The 22,320-nt window shown below is 44.5% G+C and overlaps 2 protein-coding genes across 9 annotated transcripts in view; one reads left to right on the plus strand and one right to left on the minus strand.

Moving 5' to 3' along the window:
• arhgap17a (Rho GTPase activating protein 17a) overlaps positions 1-7,419 on the plus strand; it is a 29,989-nt gene extending 22,570 nt beyond the window's left edge. For 3 of the 5 annotated variants that reach the window (XM_035145072.2, XM_035145073.2, XM_035145074.2), the window contains 6 exons: positions 181-272; positions 521-671; positions 942-1,220; positions 1,976-2,124; positions 2,272-2,814; positions 4,420-7,419. In XM_035145072.2, coding sequence (XP_035000963.1) covers positions 181-272; positions 521-671; positions 942-1,220; positions 1,976-2,124; positions 2,272-2,814; positions 4,420-4,595 — 1,390 coding nt within the window. In that variant the 3' untranslated portion in view covers positions 4,596-7,419. Of the gene's footprint in view, positions 1-180; positions 273-520; positions 672-941; positions 1,221-1,975; positions 2,125-2,271; positions 2,815-2,924; positions 2,947-4,419 lie in introns of all 5 variants that reach the window. The other 2 variants (XM_035145076.2, XM_035145077.2) reach the window with 2 other exon arrangements.
• Positions 7,420-9,330: 1,911 nt separating this feature from the next.
• The window catches only part of grid2ipb (glutamate receptor, ionotropic, delta 2 (Grid2) interacting protein, b), a 32,916-nt gene continuing 19,926 nt past the window's right edge, over positions 9,331-22,320 (minus strand). The window contains exons 8-23 of one of the 4 annotated variants that reach the window (XM_035144809.2): positions 22,111-22,245; positions 20,691-20,776; positions 20,301-20,451; positions 19,582-19,883; positions 18,289-18,333; positions 16,475-17,224; positions 14,398-14,550; positions 13,907-13,994; positions 13,327-13,416; positions 12,686-12,882; positions 12,443-12,598; positions 12,273-12,359; positions 12,045-12,174; positions 11,411-11,529; positions 10,640-10,804; positions 9,331-10,396 (exon numbers count right to left, since the gene is read on the minus strand). In XM_035144809.2, the coding sequence (XP_035000700.1) occupies positions 10,325-10,396; positions 10,640-10,804; positions 11,411-11,529; positions 12,045-12,174; positions 12,273-12,359; positions 12,443-12,598; positions 12,686-12,882; positions 13,327-13,416; positions 13,907-13,994; positions 14,398-14,550; positions 16,475-17,224; positions 18,289-18,333; positions 19,582-19,883; positions 20,301-20,451; positions 20,691-20,776; positions 22,111-22,245 (2,726 nt within the window). In that variant the 3' untranslated portion in view covers positions 9,331-10,324. The remainder of the gene's footprint in view (positions 10,397-10,639; positions 10,805-11,410; positions 11,530-12,044; positions 12,175-12,272; positions 12,360-12,442; positions 12,599-12,685; positions 12,883-13,326; positions 13,417-13,906; positions 13,995-14,397; positions 14,551-16,474; positions 17,225-18,288; positions 18,334-19,581; positions 19,884-20,300; positions 20,452-20,690; positions 20,777-22,110; positions 22,246-22,320) is intronic. The other 3 variants (XM_035144806.2, XM_035144807.2, XM_035144810.2) reach the window with 3 other exon arrangements.

The raw sequence follows: 22,320 nt of genomic DNA on the forward strand, positions 1-22,320 counted from the left end.
AGGGGACAAAATTGATGATGGACATTAAAAAAAGAAAAGGGTAGATGTATGTGACAGTCTTTGAAATGCATGATCCTGGTGATGGTTGAATGGATTTCAAGAAACAATAGTCTTTTATTTTAGCCTATTTCATTCTGGTGAAAGAATCTAATTTTTGCTCATCTATTTGTGTCCACCCAGGAGTCTGGCTGAAATGGCTGCAGCTACCTCTGTGCACGTGGTGGCCATCATGGAGCCCATTATCCAGCATGCAGACTGGTTCTTTCCTGAGGGTAGGTTCTGGAGCCCTCTCTAGCTGTTGTTTCTCTTTATTCATTGTAGCCAGTCACAGGCTATCGTACATCAGGGACACACGGCGAAGGATATTGATGTCAACTGCCTCGTAAGATAGACAGTCAGCATTGATCAAGCTTCCAAGCACCAAGATAAAAATCACTCTCGTGTCTGTCTCTTGTTCCTGCTAGACCTCTCTGCAAGATGTACTTTATTTTATCTGGGTAAATCTTATCTGTCCCTGCAGAGGTGGACTTCAACGTGTCCGGCATGTTTGCAATGCCCATACCTGCATCAAACCACAACCACAATCACCTGGACTATGACTGCAGTACCATTGAGAGGAAGAGGCCTGGCAGTTCAATGGGACCAGAGAACGACTCAATGCGCAAAGACAAGTAATCAGCCACGATTTTCTCTGTTGCTCCTGCTGTACCACACCGTTGATCGCTTAATCCAGTGAATTAATTCTTTGGAAATAATTTCACCAGTTGCTTTTCCGGGTCCTTTTCTTTTGCTTCTAGTACATTTTGGGCTAATTTGGATTCTTATAATATGACCCTTAACACTGTTTTTTTACTGACTTCTCTCTGTGTGCTCTGGGGTTTTGGTGATTTCTCCCTCCTTTAATGTTTCTCTCTCACCGTCTCCCCGCCCTCCCTGTGTAGCACCCCTAACAAGCACTCGGACCACACCCTCCGTAGAGGCAGTAACACCTTAGGTAGAAAGCAGCACACTTCACCTGCCTTCCAGCCTCCTTTACCCCCTGTGGAGGCTCCAGGGCAGGGGCACGGGGCTGGGCAGGTCCCCCAGCCCTCAGCCGAGCCCCAGCCACAAGCTCCTCCAGGGGGTGCTGGGCCTGACGCTGGCCAGCATAGCTTGGCGCAGAGTTTGGCTGCTCTTGCAGCCGCTCAGCAGCTTCTAGCCCAGCACACAGAAGAGCTCAGGTAAGGGCTGCTCTCCTGCATCTCTGCTGCTGGTGGGGAATGACACTGCATGCCATACAGACAGACAGACAGACGGACAGTTGTCATGTAGTGTGAAGACATATCTGCCAACTCTTTGAACTCAGTCATAAAGTGCAGTTGATGCATGCTTCACTGGTAGATTCTAGACACCTCCTCATGTCACGGTCACTTTGGTTCAACTTGTTTCTCCCGCAAAAACCACAAGTTTTCTTACACCACCACCAGATCCAGCTATGCAGACTTGTCTGAAGTCAGCCCACAGACACGCTACAACAATGGCTGCTGTCATTCCGCTAACAGTCGCTTTCAGGGCCTCTGGACTTCCCATCCTTCTGCTTTTTCTCCCCGAATCACTGGAATCAGCACTAACTGGCTCAAACTGCTTTGGGAGGCCTGGACGTTAGTGTCCGTTGTGCAGCGGCTGAAGGGTTTCTTTGATTTAGTTGCTGAAAGGACAACATTCACGTCCACACAGATAAGACTATTCAGCTCAGCGTTCTTTTGCTCCCACACACTCTGTTGGGAAGGTGAATTTAGATGAGACACCCAGATAAAAATTGTTAAGTTTATTATCACCTGACGCCGCAGATAAGTTTCATCTTTTTTTTTTTAATCACTGAGCTTTATTAAATACCACTCAGTAGTGGATGCTCTCGTAGAAGCAGTGCTCCAGAATTTCAGATTTCAAATTAGTAGGTTTTAAAACCCTCTTTTTCTCTTCATCCTCTCTAAAGCAACCCAAGGCTACGTGACTCCACATACGGCCTGACCCCTCTGCTTCAGAGGAACGGCTCTGGAGGAGGGGGCCCGGCTGTAGGACACATGGGCACTGGGACCTCTGGGGCTGGATCCATGGGGCCCAGCCCTCACACGTTGCGCAGAGGTGAGACTCTGCACTCTGGTACAAAAAGACATATTTCTATAAAGGTCGTGACTCATCCAGGTCAAATTATGTTTAAAGTTTGAATGAAAATATATTAATCCAATATCTTTTCTTCAATTAATCACATGTTTCTTCAACATCTTCCAGGTACCAAGAAACAGGCTCCTCCCCCTCCTAAACCGACAAACCCCCCTCCCAGCCAGCCCTTTAATTCAGTAAACCACGCCTCCTTGTCAGGCTCCTCCCAGTCCCTCAGCCCGACCCCCAGACCTCTCTCCAGCCACTCCCCCACCTCACCCACCTCTCCGACCTCCCAGCCATGTGCCACGCCCAGACGCCACTCCAGCAACCAGCCACCGATCCAGGCGCCCAGCCATCCGCCCCCGGAGCCTCCGACACAGACCAGTCCCCTGATGCCGCTCGCATCACTCGGCCAGTCCGGCGGGGACCAGCAGAGCTCGGACCCCTCGCCTCCGGGCACCCCGACCCCTCCGGACACCCCTCCGCCCTCCACCGCCACCCAGGATGCAGTTGCTCCTCCGTCCCCGTCTCCCTACCAGTCGGGCTCTCTTCCCCGGCCGCGACCCGTCCCCAAGCCCCGGAACAGACCCAACGTCCCACCGCCGCCTCAACCCAGCCCACTGACCGGAGACACTAATGGGATCTGTGCCACTGCATACAAGATGATGGGTGAGTCTTAACTCTCAAACAACAACTGCATGTCAGTCTGCAGATGAATGTCACTGCTCAACACTGATGTACTCTCTCTCTAATAGTCTTGCATTGTAACACCTCTGCAGGTTAAAGAAGCACTTGTGAGAGGTTTGTTGTTAATTGACCTTTTCACTTGCACTTTTTGTTTGTGTCTAGAACTCTCACTCTTCATCATTGCCATTTTGTTCTGCCTGCTGCCACCACCAGATCTCATTTACTGTAGCCCTGATGCACGACTCTCATCCTGCGTATTAAAGTCCATCTATTAAGAAACCCATTTCTGATTTTGTTAATAAAAATATTCATGTTACACAAAACGACGAGAATATAAACCCTCAGGAGGGAAGGTGAGTTGATAATAGTCCAAACCAGATCTATATAATACACCTAGTTCACTTCATAGACTGTATATAAAGATGGACGACATGACAGCTTCACAAAAATGAAGCCTAATCATCTGACTCATCCCCTGTGGGCTGGCTGAAGTGTACGTCATGGATCCTGCCTCCTCTATGTTAGTGGTTGGGACATGGACCCAAACTAACAAGTCAAAGTACACGTTGAATGAGTGAAAAGTCATGATTGACTCGTGATTGGTGGAGAGCTTGTATCAAAGGGACCCTGTTACCACGGCTCCACTACACGATCACAATCGCGCAGATACGCAGCATCCATCTTTATTTACAGTCAGGATGATCATTTATCATGAGTCACTCATCTTTATTTGCTGTCACTATAATGTAACATCACCAGTGAGGGTTTGAAAGTGACGTGTTCTTACTGAGGCTGAAAAACTGTGATCATTTTCAAACCCTCAGCTGTCAGTGGGCTGTTTGCTATTTTTTATTGTTAAGTATTGTTTGACTGTAAATTATTGTATATAATGTTTCATTTGTTTCATCGTAGTTGTTGTTAATGAGTTTTAAAAGCAACATCCCTTCATCCAGCATGTGTACTGCTACTAATACTACTACTACTGACATGCATGTTTTTAACTAGACTGTTCTTGTCTTGTCACTAATGTCTCATCTGAAGATGCTGCTCATGTTCAGAACAGACAATCCTAATCCTGAAAACATATATATATATATATTTATATATATTAATTTAGCAATAAGCTGAAGAACAACAGCTAATCAGTTCAACTCTGCTTCCTTGACATCAGATTTTTCCATCTGCTCTCTGTGCCTGTTGCCCTGCTGCTCTTAGTCTCTGACCAAACAGCGCCTCCTGCTGTTCAGCCACAGAGCCTTTGCAGCTGCTCACACTATGGAAAATATTACACAGCCTCACTGGATGGCACCCTTGGCACCAGCTTGAACGGTTTTCATGCTGCAGGATGAGGCTGCACGTGTTTGTGATTAGGGCCAATGTTCTTATAATGTGGGCATGAATAGTGTGTTTATCCTGTGAAGGATGTTTATGTTTTGTTGTGTGTGTGTGAGAAACGTCTGCATGTGTGGAAACTTCCAAGCACTATCAAAACAGGAGGAGTCTGTTCTAGCTGATGATCTCCTTTAAGTTTCTGCTCTTCCTCGCTCTCTCACTCTGATTTATTTCTCCCTCATCTTGTGTCTACAGACCCGGCCATGTCTTTCAAAGGGCTGAGTCGAGCGTTGGTCCCTGAGTTCGCTGTAGAGCAGCAGCCAGCGATGAGCCCTTCATCCTCCTCCTCCTCCTCCTGCTCCTCCTCCTCCTCCTCCATGCTGCCTCCTCCCAAAGACTGTGACCTGGACTCTGAGAGCACCATCCTATAAGGAGGAGACACTGACACGCTCTGGTCCAGAAACGCCCCTCACACACCTCCGCTCATCATACACACACCTCAGTTAGTCTCCTTCTGTTTTCTGCAGCCCTCCTCACACTGAGACCAACCTCTGCTGCTGTCCAGCGCCAATGATCCACTCTTAACGTGACATAATGCACCTTCTGGCAGTGATGGACGTCACAGTGCTTCAGTGAATAATAGCTGGGCTAGATGATTGTTTGAATGGCTGCCGCAGCCATAGACTTAACTTCCTCTCAATGTACACAAACGATTCACATCATTTGGAGTCAGTCACAGCAGGGATCGTGGTGCGGAGCCGCTGTATCGAGGCTCAGCTGATACACACACTCGGCCAATCCTGAGTCGGCCTCAGCTGTCAATCATGACGTTTCACCCCCTTTTTATAGCATTAAATAACTAATTAAACCCCGTACCAGAAAAAATTACACCTGAACAAGAACTACCTAAAATGATAAAAAATCTATTGACCTGACTTTATTTTGCTCCATATCTCATCCACTAAACAGGCAGGGATTATGACCTATACTTCAGCAAGCCACCAGGGGGCGATTAAGACGATTTTTCTTCAACCGTGCTGATTTTTGATGGTCAATGTCATTGTGTGTTCAATACACAACACTTTCTAACCATCTCAACTTAGTCAGCACGTTGTTGTCGGTATGTTTGATTTACCTGCAAGTTAACTAGTGTGGCTAAAGCGTAGTAACATCACTTACTGTTAAAATTACAGACGCAGATTAGCAGTAGGTTTTTATTTTCTACATTAATTATCTTACAAATACTATACAGTTAAGAGCTGAAAGTCAATTAAAGGGCAAACATTTTCATAATCGATCAGGTTTTAAGCAAAATCCCAAAATGAACGGGTTCCAGCTTTTTTTCAGTCTTCCATGATAATTAATAAGATCTTTGTCTCAAGGCACATCACCAGATTGTACAATTCACCTTCACTCAGTGTAATTGAACTGACGTGGATTCAGTTTCTTTCTGCTTCGCTCGTTTCATCTCAAGCTGTCGGCCATTATTCACTCACTGAGTCCTTTTGACTACCATGACGGTGCCACGTGTGTTTGTGAGGAGACGTGTCACACACACACACACACACACACACACACACACACACACACACACACACACACACACACACACACACACACACACTGCCACCTCCATCTTCATACCGCGCTCCCTGCAGAATGACCTCCAGACAGCAGAGTGCGAGGACAGAAGATTCACCAGTGACGCTGTCAGACATTGATGCGTAGCAATATGAAGCACGGCCGCTGACTGTGAACAGAAAAGAATGGGTTGTGAGGTGAGGGGTTTGGGTGGGGGGGGGGCCTCGGTGAAAGCCACAATATGGACTGAAGAGACCCCTGTTTGGAATTTTGGTGTGAGGTGTTTTTTTGCATTTTGTACTGTTGAAAAAATGGCCTTAGAAGAAGATTTAAAAAAAAGAAGAAGATGAAGAAGAAGAGGGGGGTATTTCTACAGCATGAGGGAGGGGTGGTCGGGGGATCAGCAGGTGAAGTAGAAACCAAAACTGTTGCGTAACATGTAGCTGGTGACTGCAGGTTTCCAGTCGTCGATTTCCCCTCCTTTTTTATTTTTTTTTATTTTAAAGGAAACCCTCCCTCCCCTCAATCCTCTGTCACTCATGTATTTATTTACCAAGTTCTGAAAACACACACATTCCCTGTGGCTTGACTTAATTAATTCAGTCTTTAAAATGTAAATCATGCCTTAAGGGTTCCTCCCAGAACCCCCTAATAAGCATTATATGATATTATCTATTTACTGTACGGAGGATGTACTTGGCTCCCAGTACTTACAGTATTTTCCAAGAAGCTGTCTTGGCAACAGTTGTGTTTCAGGGATGTGAAGACGGTGACTCAGCAGCAGCAGCAGTCGTGTGTATGTGTGAGTGTGTGAGAGAGAGTGTGTGTGTGTGTGGGTGGTTGGTTCTGTGTCGTTCCTCGGGAGATGTGTATTTAAATGTGTTGACTTGTTTGGGTTGTTTTCTTTTTACGAAGCAGAAGTAGCAGGGTGAAGCCTGAACACAATCAGTATTTTAGCCTTCCATCCGTCTCTTTGTTTTCTCTGGTTGTTTGTCGGGACGTTACACACAACAGACTGCGTGAGTGTGTGTGTGAGAGTGAATGTAGTGAAAGGAGAGTTTTGAAACCAGCTTCTTGATCCTGAAGAGAAAGACACGTCATAAAAACAGCTGATATTGCACTTGAGCGCAGGCCAATGAGTGGTTTCCTAGTTTAGAGGTATTTCTTATTTCCAGTCTTTCCCACTGAGCTGAGGGCACACGCCGCTGTGATCCCTCAGTAGTGACGTGGCGTCAGATTGATGTATTTTTTTTTTTCGCCAGGTCAAATGATGAAGAAAAAATGGCTTTATTGTATTTTCTGTGTAAGCTTTTGCATTATTTTTTTTCTTTTCTGGCCTCAAACATAATGCAGAGTTCCGTTCCCAGAGAACCGACTCGACATGGTACATATGGAGAGAGTCTCGGATGCTGCGGTTGGAGCGTCGTCGTCCCCCCCCCGTCCCCCCCCTCTGCTCCCGTACCTCGCTGCCTTATCCCTGCGCATCAAGCTCGAAGCTTCTTTAACGACAGAAAGCTGCCACGAAACTAGAGACGATGATGATGATGCTGCGTTTTGCAGCTCCATAGTTTTGTATGTTTGCTGTTTGGCCAGCTTAAATGTGGAATAAAGACATGTAATAGGAATGCTTGGTTATACCCCCTTTCCAAAGAAATAAAGTATATGAAGAAACTATTTCAATGTGCTCATGATTTATACGTTTGTGCGCTATCATGACAGGAAACATGTGACTGACACGTTTCTTGTTATTAAAGCTGAACATTTAGTTTCAAAGCAAAACATTAAATATTCATGATTAAACCAGAAATGATGTTATGAGTAACAGGTCAGTTTGGTGTGTACTTGTTAAAAACCCTAAACTAATTGTAAAGGTAATCTGAATTTATAATTTGTCAAAACATTAATATATCAATCCCAAAAATTGTTATATGCTTTGGAATGTTAATACAATTTACTTTTTGTATTTGACCGGATGATGAACACAATTATTTTCGGACACTAAACTTACTTTCATATCTCAAGGTAGAAAAAAAGAATGCATCCATTATCCAGAGATGACGGTGAAATATCCCAGAGGAGAATGATGCGCCTCAGCTGTCGATCCTGGCGTTTCACCCGTTTTTTAAAGCATCAAATAACAAAAACCAAATGTAACAGATGTCGGTGTGTGAAGGACTTAATAACATTTTTGAGAAATATTTATTTGAAGGTCATTTGACTTTTTACCATCACCAGGGAGCTATAGAGACGGTTTGGCTTTAGAGGAGCAGTTGGGTGTTTAGGATATAAACTAACAAAACAATGTATAAAAACATGTCAGATTAAAAGTGCATGTATCAACAGACTGTTTTAAACAGGGATCTGGGAGATATCATGAAAAATATATACAAAATATAACCTCTCATAGATGAATCTTTCAAACTCTGACCTAAAATAATCTATGTATGTACATTATAAAATAAATATGTGATCTCTGTGGATTATATAAGTTGAATGCAGTAACTATAGCTACTGTACATCCTGTAAGTCTCTATAGGATTTCCTTTCCAGGCACAGAGGACACGTCAGGCGGGTTTTTACTTTCAAGCATGATATTTTTATAGATCAAAAACAGAATATTCTTCATTGCTGAAAGCACTGAACCAAACATGGAGGTAAAACAACCACGGAACATAGAAAACAGATATAAAAAGGAACCGATGCATAAAACCTAAATAAACTGGACCGGACTCAACAGAGATGTAACTTATTTCAAACCTAAATATCCAGGGAGGGTGAATGCTACCAGCTGCACGTCTGAACACACTAACTGCACCGACATGCAATCGACTGGGACGAGGAAACACGGTCACTACACTCAGAGCAGCTAGAGTTGCATTTTTCTACGAGCCCGGCTGAAGCTGTGCGTAAAGAAGAAGGGAGACGGCAACTTCCCGAGGACGCTCGGAAAAAGAAAATAAGAAAACAAATCGGGACTCAGGACGAACGAGCACACGGTAGAAAATGAAGATGACGAGCAGTGCATAGCAAATACAATCCAATTTACAATCTCAACAATAGTCATCATCAACATAAATACAACACAGCTACAGGTACACTGTACTGTAGATGAGTCATGAGATCACCATGACGACCACAGAAGCAGGAAATAGTCATTTACAGTGGGGTGGGTGGTGTTTTCTTTTCTTCTCCCACACGTTTGACATTCATTGGTTCGACAGCCGTGAAGCCATGAGGCCACGAGGCTGCGTTCACCACACCCGACGTTCACAAGTGCAGAACTGTGAGTGAATCTGGGTCTGAATAAAGGAGAGGATCAGAATCCTGGGGGTTGGTAGCAGCCTGGCTAAAGGTTTTTTTATTTTTGCCGTAGAATTTAATCACTGTCATCTAAAATCACACCGAGCTGAAATCTATGGAAGCCAGGCCAAAATAATAAAATAATAAAAATGTTATAAGTAGATTAATATGTGAAATGTAGTCAAAACGGAATTTTGAATGGATGAAATAGAATATTTTGTTGATTTATAAATAAAGTTAATATATTTTGTTTACATTCCAATCTTGAGCTTTTCAGATTTTTAAGACTTTTTTTTTCAAGGTTCCAGTTTCCATTCTTATTGGTTGGTATCGCTCGGCTAAATTTAACCAATCGAGTTTGAGCAAATCAAGTTTTGAACTTGGAATTTCAAAGAGGGGAATCTCGGGGAATGCGATTTGGCATTATACAGATGAAGTTGAATCAAAATTTAATTAAAACCTTTTTAAATTCACCTCAACAGGAATATTTCAATTCGTAAAATTCCATTTCAACATTATGAATTCAGAGGTGGTTTCTCCTTTTGGCCGCGTTTGACTTCCAAAGAAAACGATCGGCTGATCCTCATCAGCAACTTAAAAAGTAACAGGTGGAAATGGATGATTTTTCAATTTAAGTTGAATTAATTTTGAAATTCTAGCAAAAGATGCATCCAAGATGGACAGTTTTTAAATCTTTGAATTGAATCCTGCAGTACGGGAGGCAGTGAACGCACCGCTGTTTGTACTGTCTGATCAAACCCTCCTCCTGTGGAGACTCTGCACATAATCAGTACAACTTCTGAATCCTCTCGATTCCAGAGAACTGTCTTTTACAATTTCCAAACAGGACCCGATAGAAAATATAAACTTTATATCATCATAGAATAAACACGGCGATTAATCCTTTTCATTACTTACATTTCATTGTAAAGCAGCTTCGAGATGAAGTGAAGGGATCGAATGTACACGGACGTTCCTCTGTTGTTCTCTAACATGTGATGAGCTTTAGAATGTGAAGATGTGAGCGTGCGCTGAGTTCCTGAATGTTCCTGCTCTGCCCAGCACCTGAAATAACAGCACTGCTGCACACGGGGCACTCGTTCGCCGTTATCCGACAGATTGGCCGTGGATGACGTGCTCTCTGTTCCCCGTTGGTTGGAGTGTCTCTGTGTGTGTGTGTGTGTGTGTGATCTTGGCACTTTGGTTGTGGAGAGCAGAGTGAAAATGGAGCCGAGCGGCCTCGTCGGTTTGGCCCGACGTCCGCCCGCCTTCCGTGCTTCTACCAGGCCAGAGGGGAAGACAGTCTGGGGCTTCTGGGGTTCTCTGGAGTCTGGGTCTCACTGAGCGCCCTCTGCCAAACAAAACCCATAATCTCATCGGATTCATACTTATTTTTATATATACTTATGTATGATTTTCAGATTTAAAGCACATTTGTTTGTTCCACATGACCCCTTTCTGGCTGCAGGCTGTGTGAGAAAAGTGACTGAAGGCCTGAACTGTTTTAGAGGTTTGATATATCACATTATGAGCCACTCGACCCAAACTGGTTCTATCGACACAGACAAAAAGAAGAGTGCGGGCGGCAACTCACCTCAAACTTGGAGATGAACGCTGCAAAGATGGCGAAGAAGGTTTCCGTGCTGCAGGACTTGCCGTCCTCTCCGAAGTAGGAGGCCACCTTGGAGAACTCCTCCATCGCTCGTGTCTGCAGAGACTCCAGGGACTGGATCGCGGGGTGGCTGTTCTCCAGGAAACTCTGCGGGTGCAAATGGTCAAACGTTCATGGGTGCTCGTCGCGAAGAGTAAAGATCAGTGTGTGTGTGTGTGTGTGTGTGTGTGTGTGTCTGTGTGTAAACTCTTAAATAATGTCTCCTGTGGCTCTGATGTCTGTGAATAAAATAATCCAGATGATGTCACCTAGATGTCAGAGAAATAGATGTCACAGGATAAATGTTGTCGCTGTGGATCAGCAGTTCTCGGAGGCCCCTCTAAGTCATGATACCTCAGCCTCTGTTACTTTGATTCTTCATTTCTAAAATCGTCTTTTTAATATTCATTTGGTCCATGTCCCATCTACTAACATGGAGGAGGAGAGGTGTGTGACCTATACTGCGGCCAGACACCAACTGGCGATTGAAGCGCTTTGGTTTCACTTTTGGAGAGCAGTCATGTCGTCCATCTTTATTTACCGTCTGTGGTACAAACACGAGAACAGCATCAATCTTATTATCTAAGTATTATCTAAGCAACTTAACATACTTCCCAAACTGTTGAGCTGTTCCTCAGTAGCTTCCACGAAATAAAGGTTTTTAAATGCGCTCAAATTCCCATGTGTTTTATGTGTGTAATAAAATGGACCTACGCTCATGACGGAGGCAAAGTGGTCCTCAGAGGTGGGGGGGATCTTCAGACAGGCCGTCCTGATGTCCTGGATGGTGGTGTGAAGGTCACTCAGCTCCGTTGTGACCGTCCTCTGGTTCACTGCATGAATGACAGGGACTCATGAGGGGAGTTGTTACCACAGCAGAGAGCCACCAGGCCAGGGGCAGATCCAGGGGGCCGGGGGGCACAATCTGATGAGCCCCTGAAGTGGCCCTGACCTGCCAGTAGTCACTTACTAAGAGTACGAACAATGCATCTGACAATTTTTAAAGAATTTTAAAATTATATTCCATGATGTGTGTCTTAGCTTAAATCTATAGAACTAACAGTAAACAAGGAATGACTTAAATATGAACCTTACTAAATCAGGAATTGTACATGGATATTGGACATATAATTGGCCCCTCTGTGTAAATTGTGGCCCCTTTATGGCCCCCGATTTAGAGCAGTTTTAAAATATTAACTCTGCATGAAGTTAAAAGTCTTTGGTCAAGTCTGATAACTCTGCAGGGACACAGTTAGAGTTTAACAGGATGGAACAATCACATTCATGAATGATTTTCAGGGAGGAGAGCAGAGTTTTAAAGAGCTCTGCTGCTGCAGCATTGTCGTACCCTTGGCTGCCAGAGGCACCGTTGTGAGGTCTCTGGAAAAGTTGAGCAGCTCGGGGAAGTGTTGGCACAGCGACTTGGCCAGAATGTGGAGAAAGGTGGATTTTCCGTCCACGGTTTTGGTCGTGCTTAGCTGCGAGACACGAAGGGGAAAGTATGAGACTTCCAGAGGACCGAAAAAACCCAGAAGTTGAGATAAACACGATGTGGTTGGAGGTGACCGCGCTGTACCTCGGTCAGGAAGTTGATCTTAAAACTGGTCGTTCTGTTGCTCTTCGGCTGCCCGTTGTTCAGGTAGTTCCCCATGGCGAGGACAAACTGTGGGAGGAGAGGAGCACTTAATGACCACTGTTACCGTGCAGGCTGACCTCACTGGGATCCTCTCTGCTCTGGATGTTTACCTCCAGGATTTTGGCCAGTTTCTTGCTGCTCCTCAGCTCCACCGAAGCCTTGTAGATGCAATCGTACGCGACCTTCATCTCCTCCGTCCTCTCCTGCAGCGTGGTCTTGAAGTGGAGGCTCCGCAGGCGAGTCTTGTACTCAGGCACCATCAGCATCTGACACACGAACAAAAATCCCTCATCATTTACTTTCCTTGTCCTACACTTTGTGGATTCGTTGGGTTTCAGATTTTTGTGTGGTACCTGGAAAATGAACTGGTCGGGATCGCTCAGTTTGGCCGGGTCCTGCTCGAACTGCTCGTACTGCTTCACCTCGTCGTCGTCGGGGGCGTAGAGCAGCAGCTGCTTGATGTGGGCCGGCTCCAGCCTGTTGGTGGTCATGTTCATCAACACCTGACGCAGCTCGCCGGGGGAGAGCTTCAAATGGGCGATGAGGATGGCTGCAGAGACGAGGAGGAGGAGGAGGAGGAAGAGTGGGAGGAGGAAGAGGAGGATTTGTTTTTTTTCCCACATGACAAAGAAGATCACAACATTGCAAAGAAGAACTTTTATCCCGTTGTGATGATTTGTAAATTTCCACAGTGTATTTTTCATATTTCATCCAAATTTCATTTTATATTCATAAAGAAATAACTGTATATCTTATCTTACCTGAACTTATTTCCTGTTTCCCATGTTCTACTTTTATTATATTTACTATTTTTACCATTATTATTATTATTATTGCCATTGTTATTGTCAATCATAGGACGGTGATGTATCTTACTGCAGTCTCAGTCTTGAGCCTCGACCTTTCAAGTGTGTGTGTGTGTGTGTGTGTGTGTGTGTGTGTGTGTGTGTGTGTGTATATAGAAGCAGTGTGTGTGTGTGTGTGTGTTACTCACAGGCGTTGTAGGCTTTCTTATGAGACAGAATCTCCACCACGTCTTTCTTTTTAAAGTTCTCAGGAGGGAAGGCTGGCTCTGGAGGAGAGACTGAGAATTTTAACAACAGTGTGAGGATGTGTTCTCCAGGCACCGGGGGGGGGGTCAAAACACACACACACAAACACACACGGACACACACACAAGCAAAGCAGGTTGATGGGTTAATAACACAGCTCTGCCTTCTAGGACAGTTTGAATAAATACAGGTCTGCTGTGTGTTTCCTCGTGCAGAGCTGTGTTAGTACAGAAAAGAAAAAGAGTGGGAGGGGGATGTATGGTGCCTTATGGAGAACGTATATGATGAGCAGGTGAATGCAGCAGCTCCAAAGCAGGTAATGGGGAACATCCTATAGCTGCGAAGGTATAAACAAAACAGACGGTGTGAGTAAAGACACAGATGTCTTCTGTCAACTAGACGACTGATAAATAAAAATTCACAGAACATTATAACTTAATGACATTTAAAGATGATGCAAATAAAGATGTGACGTGCTGCGGACGATGAGGACGTGTGACCAGACAGGACAGGGCAACTTACTGGATCTGCGCTGAGTCCCAAAGTGCAGATCAAGGTCCAAGAACTTCACCATGTCAGTGAGCTTGTCATAGTCTGAGTCCTCGCCGAGCTAAATATAGACAAGGACACACTCTGTACTCTCCCAAGGCGCAGTCAAGGTTGTGTAGAGGAATCTGTCTAAAACACTCTTTTTATACACACACACACACACATCAGATCGTATCCAAAGAAGAAGCAGAGAGTCTAACATGGTGCAGGGAATATAAAGACGCAGCATGAATTCTGGTTACAAAAACAAGACTTTTGCTTTGATGCCACACATGACTCATCAGAGACAGAGTAGATCAGTAGGTTTTTTTTCCAAATATGGGAGGAATGATGTGGGAGGAGTGAGAAAACTCGCAGCTCAACGTGGGAGGATTCACAGGTAGGGTTATTGTTTATTGTTTTCAAAGTTTTTCTCACAGAGCCGCGGTATCCACTGAAACTGAACCGACGGACTAAATGCTCACCTGACCCCAAATGGTTCCCTCCGAGTTCTCCACCTGCTCCCAGCGCAGCCTCTTCACGCTCATGTGGTTCGCGTCCGAGGCACGTTGGCCCGACTTGGGCAGCGGGGGCGGGTCACAGGGTGGGGGCAGGGGCGGAGGCGGCGGCGGTGCAGCCTTCGAAACAAAAGAAAAATCATTAAGAAGATACTTTTAAATCATTACAAAAGGTCACAGCTGATGTTTTCAACGAGCAAAGCATCACTGAATTGTCTCCAAACCGCAGTTCAGAGCCGCAGTGGTTGCCATGTAAACATGAGTTCTTTATATATTCTCCTTCAGCTGCAGCAAACAAACGTCAAGTCCAATTAGAAGACTAACAACTTCTGTTCAACACAAACTGAGGATCACTTTAGATTTCTCTCTGTGGCACATGTCCTTTAAATAAAGACCCATTTTGTTTCGCTGCTTCTTTGTTTTACTTATGTCGTCTTAAAACGTGCGATGGGATCAGAGGATGAGCCAAAAGACTCAGCTTCTGTCTGTTCTTTTATTCCTGTGTGGCCGCCTGCATGATTCCAGCTCTGGTCTGTTTGATTCTGTCTGTTGCTAGGTGTTCAATGCAGTGGCCCTGCTGCACTGCACCACCCTGTGTTTTTATGGATACAATCTCTCATGTCTCTTGAGTGTTGGAATAAGTGCACAGTCAAGTGAATGACTGTGGGTCAAAATTCACCAAAGTTAAACTCCACGTAAAGCCACGCTGTGATTTGCCGCTCCGCAGGAAGCAGATGTTTTATTTATCTCATCGCTCGCACAGATTGGACGTTAACAGAAGGCGGTGTCTGTAACTGAGCCCCGAGGTATTGTAGCGAATGCTGAACCGGTCGCTCTGATTGGACAGTGTGAGCACAAAGGCTCATGGGACTGTAAAGTGTCCCAGTTAAATGTTGCTGTTTTACTCATTATTTTAATAATGTTCTTAATTGGTTTATGTGGTTTTTTTTATTTATGTTTTCAGGATAGTTTTATGTTTACTGTTAAGGTAGCCACCATGTTGGGTATGGTGTGTTTGATAGAGTATGGTCATTATTTATATTACAGGTAGAACCTGAAGTATCCCTGCTACCTGTCATTGTATCATGTGTGAGGTGCAGGAATAGAGGAGAAGTCAAACTCTTATATCAGAGTGGTTACATCCACACAAATTCATCTCAGTCTCAAATAGTGGAAGGACCCAGACACACATGTGAAAATATTTTAATAGTAAACCTCCTGAATCTTCTGTGCGAGCGAGGAGGCAAATCAAACATTAGCTTCCAGTGAAGAGGCAAAAGTGCAGCGTGGCTTTGTGTGAGTTCACCTTTTATGAGAACTACCACTGGGAAATCTGCTTTGCATTCAAAGCAAAAGTCAAAGTTCTGTATCCAAAATCCCACTTGAGTAGAAGTACAGTATCAACAGAATACCACTATCAGAAGTACAAGTTGTTGTCACTGATACATTATTGTACATTGCTTTATTAGACATTTAATAATGATAATGATCATGAATTTGTAAGCTGACTTTATGAGTTGCAGCTGATCGAGGTTTTTAAAAAGAAATTTGATTCTTTATTCACTTAATTCAGACTTAATTTGGTCAAGTAGTTTCAAAACTGGGGGTCGCGTGCCTCCACAGGGTCACAGGATTCACCTGTGGGGTCTTGAGATGATCAATGAGGAAGGAAAGAAGAAAAAACAAAGTTCGGATTTTGGACTTTTCTTGACTCTTTGCTTTTATTGTGAAATATGTTTGAAAAGTTATTTAAATAAAGACACCTAATTGAAAATAACTGCTTTAATCTTTAACTGTGTATCTTAGAAGTACACCACATGATCCCGTATGTTTTTATATATAAAACACGAATCAAGCAGGTCACATTAAGTACAATTTCTCCCTTCAAAAAGCCCAGATACAACAAAAAAAGTGTTACGTTTAGAGCATGCGATTATATTTCAATACTGCCATGATTGGTACTTTTACATCATTTGGATGCACACACATTAGGCATCTTTTATTTAAAGTGGGTTCCTGACCGCCCACTGTAAAGACCAGTTACCTGCTGTGACTTGTGTTCCTGTCGACTTTCATAAACCTTATTGTGAGTGGGGAGGCTGGAGTGAGACCCTGGAGGCTGGGAGAGAAGCGCCGAGGCTCCGGGGCCTTGGCTCATGCACGGCGAGGGGCCGTCCTCCTGGAGGGATGGCGGCAGGGGGCCCTGGTAACTGTGTTGGTGGTGGAGCTGGTGGTGCCTCTGCAGGACGAGCTGGCTCGGCCTCAGCAGCTGAGGGGAGGGCTGGGGGGACGTCTGGCGAATGGGCTGGGGCTGGCTGAGCTGGCGCGGGAGGTAGCAGGGGCGGGACGGCTGCGAGGAGCGCAGGGTGCTGGAGCCCACGGTGGTGTGGCTGTGCGTGAGGCGGCCGGGGGTGGCCTGGAAGCACTGGTGAGGTTTCTCCAAGTCCTCTCTGGTGGGGAGCACTTTGTGTCGAGGGGAGCGGCTGGACATGAGGGTCCTCGGAGGCGGAGGGGGCGGGGGGATGATGGGGTGGTGCGGCTGGAAGGGCATGCGGCTGCGGGGGGTGCGCTCGGGGGAGAAGCGGATGGGTGGGAGGGGGTCAGTAAACTGGACGGGAGGGGGTATCAGGGCCTGGAAGGGCGGTGGGGGTGGCGGGCTCTGGGTGGGAGGAGGTGGGATCGGCTCGGATCCGGAGGAGTAGGAGGCCTCACTGCTGCTGCTGTGATCCTCACTGCTGCCGCTGCTGAGCTGCCGCGGCATGAAGCCCAGGTCCTGGTCGTCCTGGAAACTCATCTACAGGGAGGAGAGGATCAACGTCAGGCCCGACAGTCAGACAGCCATCTTTTAATAAAAAACTGAAAATGTAGCTTAGCTTTATTTAGTTTATACTCTCTATCATCCCCTATGTGATTCTGAGGTCACGCTCATTACCTCCACCAAGGAGCTTATGTTTTCAGTGGGTGGTTTTTCTGGATTCATTTCAATTTGCAGCATAATCAAAGAAAAACTCTTTCACCCCAATTTTATTGTAGTTGCTTTTTGCCACTAACTATTTGGTATCATCTGGCAAATATGAATTATAAATTCATTCTGAGCAATTATTAATTGGTAAGAAATAATAATTTAGGTTTTATCGAAAGTATTTGACCTCAAACCCTCCCAACGTTCAACCCAAACTTACACCCATGTGAGCAGGATTACGCTCACACTACTCAACGGATTACCATGAAACTGGGTTGAAGGATGTGTTATGGGTCAGAGAAGAACCCATCAAATTTGGGTGTGGATGCGGATCAAGGGGCAGATCCAGGAATTTTTTTCCCCCTTACTATAACATTGCGAGAGAGAGTGTTTTCAAACATTTTCCTGGATTTCTCACTGAATATTTGATGAATCTCAATTTAAAAAAACAGGCAGATTTAAGGGATGATTGAATTTAAGGAGACTGTTGGGTCTGCGCGGAGGTACGAGCTCTACTGAGGGCCCTTCTAGTTTTTGACTATTTGTTGTTTACACTGTTCTATATCCAGTAACAGAAACTTCAACCACTGTTGTACCTACAGCCTAAAAACTGTCAACTACCTATCTTAAAACATATATTTGATTTATAAATGTTATATTAACTTATGCATTAAAATTAAATAAGTACAAAGCTGCTGTTGCACATGATTTGAAAGCAAAAACTCCAATGCAATAACACAAAGTTTGCTCTAAAACATTTAAAACAAAACTAAAAATTAAAAATTTTAAATCAGCCAAAACAGCTCTAATGTTTGTGTTTGTAACATCAGCCAATAACTTATTATAACCTTAGACTTCTATAATTAGGTATTAACTGAGTATCATGTTTTACTTACAGTCACAGCTCTTCTTCTGAAACCATGACAATCACCGTGATAAATCTGTTCATGTGACACAAGTGTTCATTGTAGCGCACATTAGACTTGCTCTAATGTAAAACATGCAATTAATCAAGCACCACAACGTAACATTGAAATCAGTCACGTGTGAATTTGCTCAGTTTCTGACACCGAGCAAACACACACACACACTGAGATCGTCTGCTAATGAGGCTGCATGTGACATTTTAGCTTAAAAAAGTTGCATCACAGTAACTGTGAGACTTAAGTGTAATTACCACAAACAAAAAGCAGCACACAACAGGAGATTGATGATCTGATCACTCCTTGAAACAAAGTTAGAGAATCTTAAAGTTTGTAGCAAAAGGTGCAAATAGATTTAATTCAAATCATTTCATTCACAATCTCAAATGTTTACAGTAATTACACTAAGCTCACATTTAATAAAGATAATACTGATTTGTATTTAACAACGATGCATGGGACTGTTACTCCCTGCCAAAGGATACCTCCTGGTTATTCCTTTCACTGAACCAGCATCTTCGAGAGTTAGTGTAGGAGCAGTGTCTAAGTTTATTTATACTCAAATTATCTATTGTTGTTGATACAGCCATTGACCTCATCCTCAGTCTCATCCTCATCCTCATCCTCATCCTCATCCTCATCCTCATCCTCATCCTCATCCTCATCCTCATCCTCATCCTCATCCTCATCCTCATCCTCATCCTCATCCTCATCCTCATCCTCATCCTCATCCTCATCCTCATCCTCATCCTCAGCCTCATCCTAATTCTCAGCCTCATTCTAATCCTCAGCCTCATCATCATTCTCATCCTCATCCTCATCCTAATTATCATCCTCATCATCATCATCCTCATTCTCATCCTAATTCTCATCCTCAGCCTCATTCTAATCCTCAGCCTCATCCTCAGCCTCATTATCATCATCATCATCAATATCCTCATTCTCATTCCCATTCTACATTTTGAAACTTGAATCCTAGTTTGTTCAGGTGATCCTCTCCTCCCTCAGTAGTTGAGGCATAAATATAAAAACATTATTAAGTGTAAAAAGAGAATCTTCTAGCATACTGCTAATGCTAAGAGTTGTCAGTTTAGTGAAAGGAATAATGAAAAGTTGTGGCCATAAATCATGAAAGTTACCATGGAGCTAAGAAGAACAAGATACTGAAATACTCCTCAATACAAACAAGGTATGCTTGATAAAAACAAAGCATGTACTGTATTTGAAGTGCATGACTACAGCTGATGATGTGCTTGACTTCCTCACCTCCTCATAGTCGTTCTCGCCGGGTACGAAGTCATCCACCAAAGTGATCCGGTGCCCGAGCTGCTCGCTCAGGGCGTCCAAGAACTTGTCGGTGTCCCGGCTGCGGGGCGGGCGGGAGAAGGTGAACAGCTTCTTGCGGCGGGTCAGTGTGTTGGGGCCGCTGTCCAAGGGCTGCGGGGAGGCGGGGGGGCTCTCCAGGCTGACGTAGGGGTTGGAGTCCACGCTGCTCTGGTGGTGGATCTCATACACAGGAGTGGGGAGAGGCTCCTTCCACGACAGCGACAGGCCGGACTTACGGTTTCCTGTGAAAAGGGAAATCAAAGATGGCTGCTGCTGGCTCTGGGGATGTTTGACCCTCACTGTTCTCCCCTGCTGAGAAATGTTTACATTGGCTTATATGACGTATGGTGCTACTTATAAAACCCTCTAGAAATAATCTGTGACATTCTTGGTCCCGTTGTCACCTTGGTGACCATCTCCTCTGAGAGGGAACCATGGCAACAAAAGGATAGCAGGCTTATATACACATGTAGACTGAAGGATTTGAATGAATGAAAAATCAGTGGCTCTCGTGCCATGTTTACATCAAAGTTGATATAAGCTGCTGGTTTCCTTGCTGATTACATTTTCAAATTAAAAACTTGAATTTGCAACACAACTAACAAGACATGGACGAGGCATCATTCATGCACCAAGCACATGTAACAAGGGTAGGGTACCTGTGAGAGGGGGGAGTGTGAGGGGGGAGAGAGAGCGCCCGTAGGCCTCAGTCTGTCCCGGCCTCTCGGGCTCCGCTGAGGAGCCCCCCTGCAGCGGAGACACACTCTTCCCTGCGTACACGTTCTCCAGCTCCGTGTACACACCTGTCATCTATGGATGGAGGCATGATCAGCTGGTTAACACACAATCGTTGCAGTACATTTGGATTTGGAAGTCTGCTGCTTTGAGGTGTTTTTTTGTTTTTTTTACTTGCGAATCAGAAGTCAACTGCAGCCTGAAATCAAATAACGCTGCAGACTTTACGAGCAGACCTTCAAATGACCAGAGCTCACACGTGACATAACTAGCGATAGTTATGCCAGCTGCTGAGTAGCTGCAGGTATACCTACATGATTGAGGTCAGGGGACTCGGGGAAGGAGGTTCCATCTCCTGACTGCCTCTCCTCCGGGCTCCCGGATTCATCGACATGAATTCCTAAAGCACAATAAAGCATGAACAGTGACACATAAGCCTCCTCATTCCATCCATCCATCCATCCACCTCCAGCCAAGAGAGAGGAGAGAGGATGAAGATGCAGAGCGGACGAGCACAAGGCGAAAGCTGGGCCTCAGCAATGGGAATGGAAACTATGAATGATGCCTAAAACAGCTTTTGGATGAATAGTTTGAAGAGCTCATCAAAAGCAGAGACAGCTGACACACGGAGGTTAATGTATGAACGGCTGATGACAGTTTTCTCTCTTTTAGGCTGAGTATCCAGAGGATTTGCTGAGAACATGGTTTCCACCAATTTGTGCTGCATGTTCTGTTACACACAGTCCCACCTGGGAGCTGACCTGTGCACACACAGCTCATATCACTGAGCTCTGAGCTGTTCAGCTGGTGCAGGTTCTACTGAACGTCTTGCTCAAGGGAACATTAACAGTACTGAGACTGCTGAGGAAAAGTTGAGTGCTACTTATTATCTCTACCTTATACGATTCTACTTGTACCATATTTTACTTGTCCTGTATACTGAAATAATAATGAGGTGGAGATTTTAATAATAATAATTTAATTTAATTTTGAATGACATTGTTTTAATTTGCTTGTTGTCTTTGATGTCTTGTGCTCTTGTTTTTTGTCCTCTTATATCATTTTTCTTTTCAGTCTTCTACATGTTATTATTATCATTATAAAAAAAACAAATCCACCCAAATGACACAGATAATCAATTTCATAAATAATAGTATTCGTTTCAATTTTTAATATATGTATACATGTTAAACACTACTGTAATATTACTGTGTCGTGTGTATAGTGCATATATTGCACTCACATTATATATAATACTAGATATACTTATAGATGTCCAAAATGCAGCAGCCAGACTCCTCACCAAAACAAAGTATAGAGAGGACATTACCCCAAGTTTAGTGTCACTTCACTGGCCTTCGGTAAACTTCAGAACTGATTTTGAGATATTGTTCATCCCTGGGATGAATAACGAATAACAATCGCCAGGGAGAGTGTGGTTCGTAGCAGATTCAGTATTAATTGGCAAATTCTGTTATGTCTAAAAGTCTAAAAGTTTGAGACATCACATTCTAAAAGTTTGAGGCTCAGTGGTGTTAGTCAGCGAAGTTTGAAAGGAAACAGTAATAAGAGTGTCTTAAATTGACATTTGGCTGAGAAGTTTTTAAGGGGACCCAGAGAGAAGCTGGAAACTCTGGTATAAATCCAAGGAACCCCCTGGAGATGGATGATAATAATTTGATGCTGTGGAAGGAAACACCCTGGCTTCGGATGTTGTTACTAAGTGCAGCGTACCCATTCCCAGGTGAGTCCCGATGATGCAGTCGTCAGAGCTCCTCTCTCGGACGATGCCGCGATACGACGTCCCCGTCACGCGCATGGAGCTGCTCCGCCGGTGGTGCTCCGGACCCACGTCAGGCTCTAACACTGCTGCAAATCACACACATTCAGCACCACGTTTGTATCTATATACTGTACATACTTATATATACTGTATGTGTGCAG

This window comes from Hippoglossus stenolepis, chromosome 21, assembly GCF_022539355.2.
Source record: "Hippoglossus stenolepis isolate QCI-W04-F060 chromosome 21, HSTE1.2, whole genome shotgun sequence".
Taxonomy (NCBI): domain Eukaryota; kingdom Metazoa; phylum Chordata; class Actinopteri; order Pleuronectiformes; family Pleuronectidae; genus Hippoglossus; species Hippoglossus stenolepis.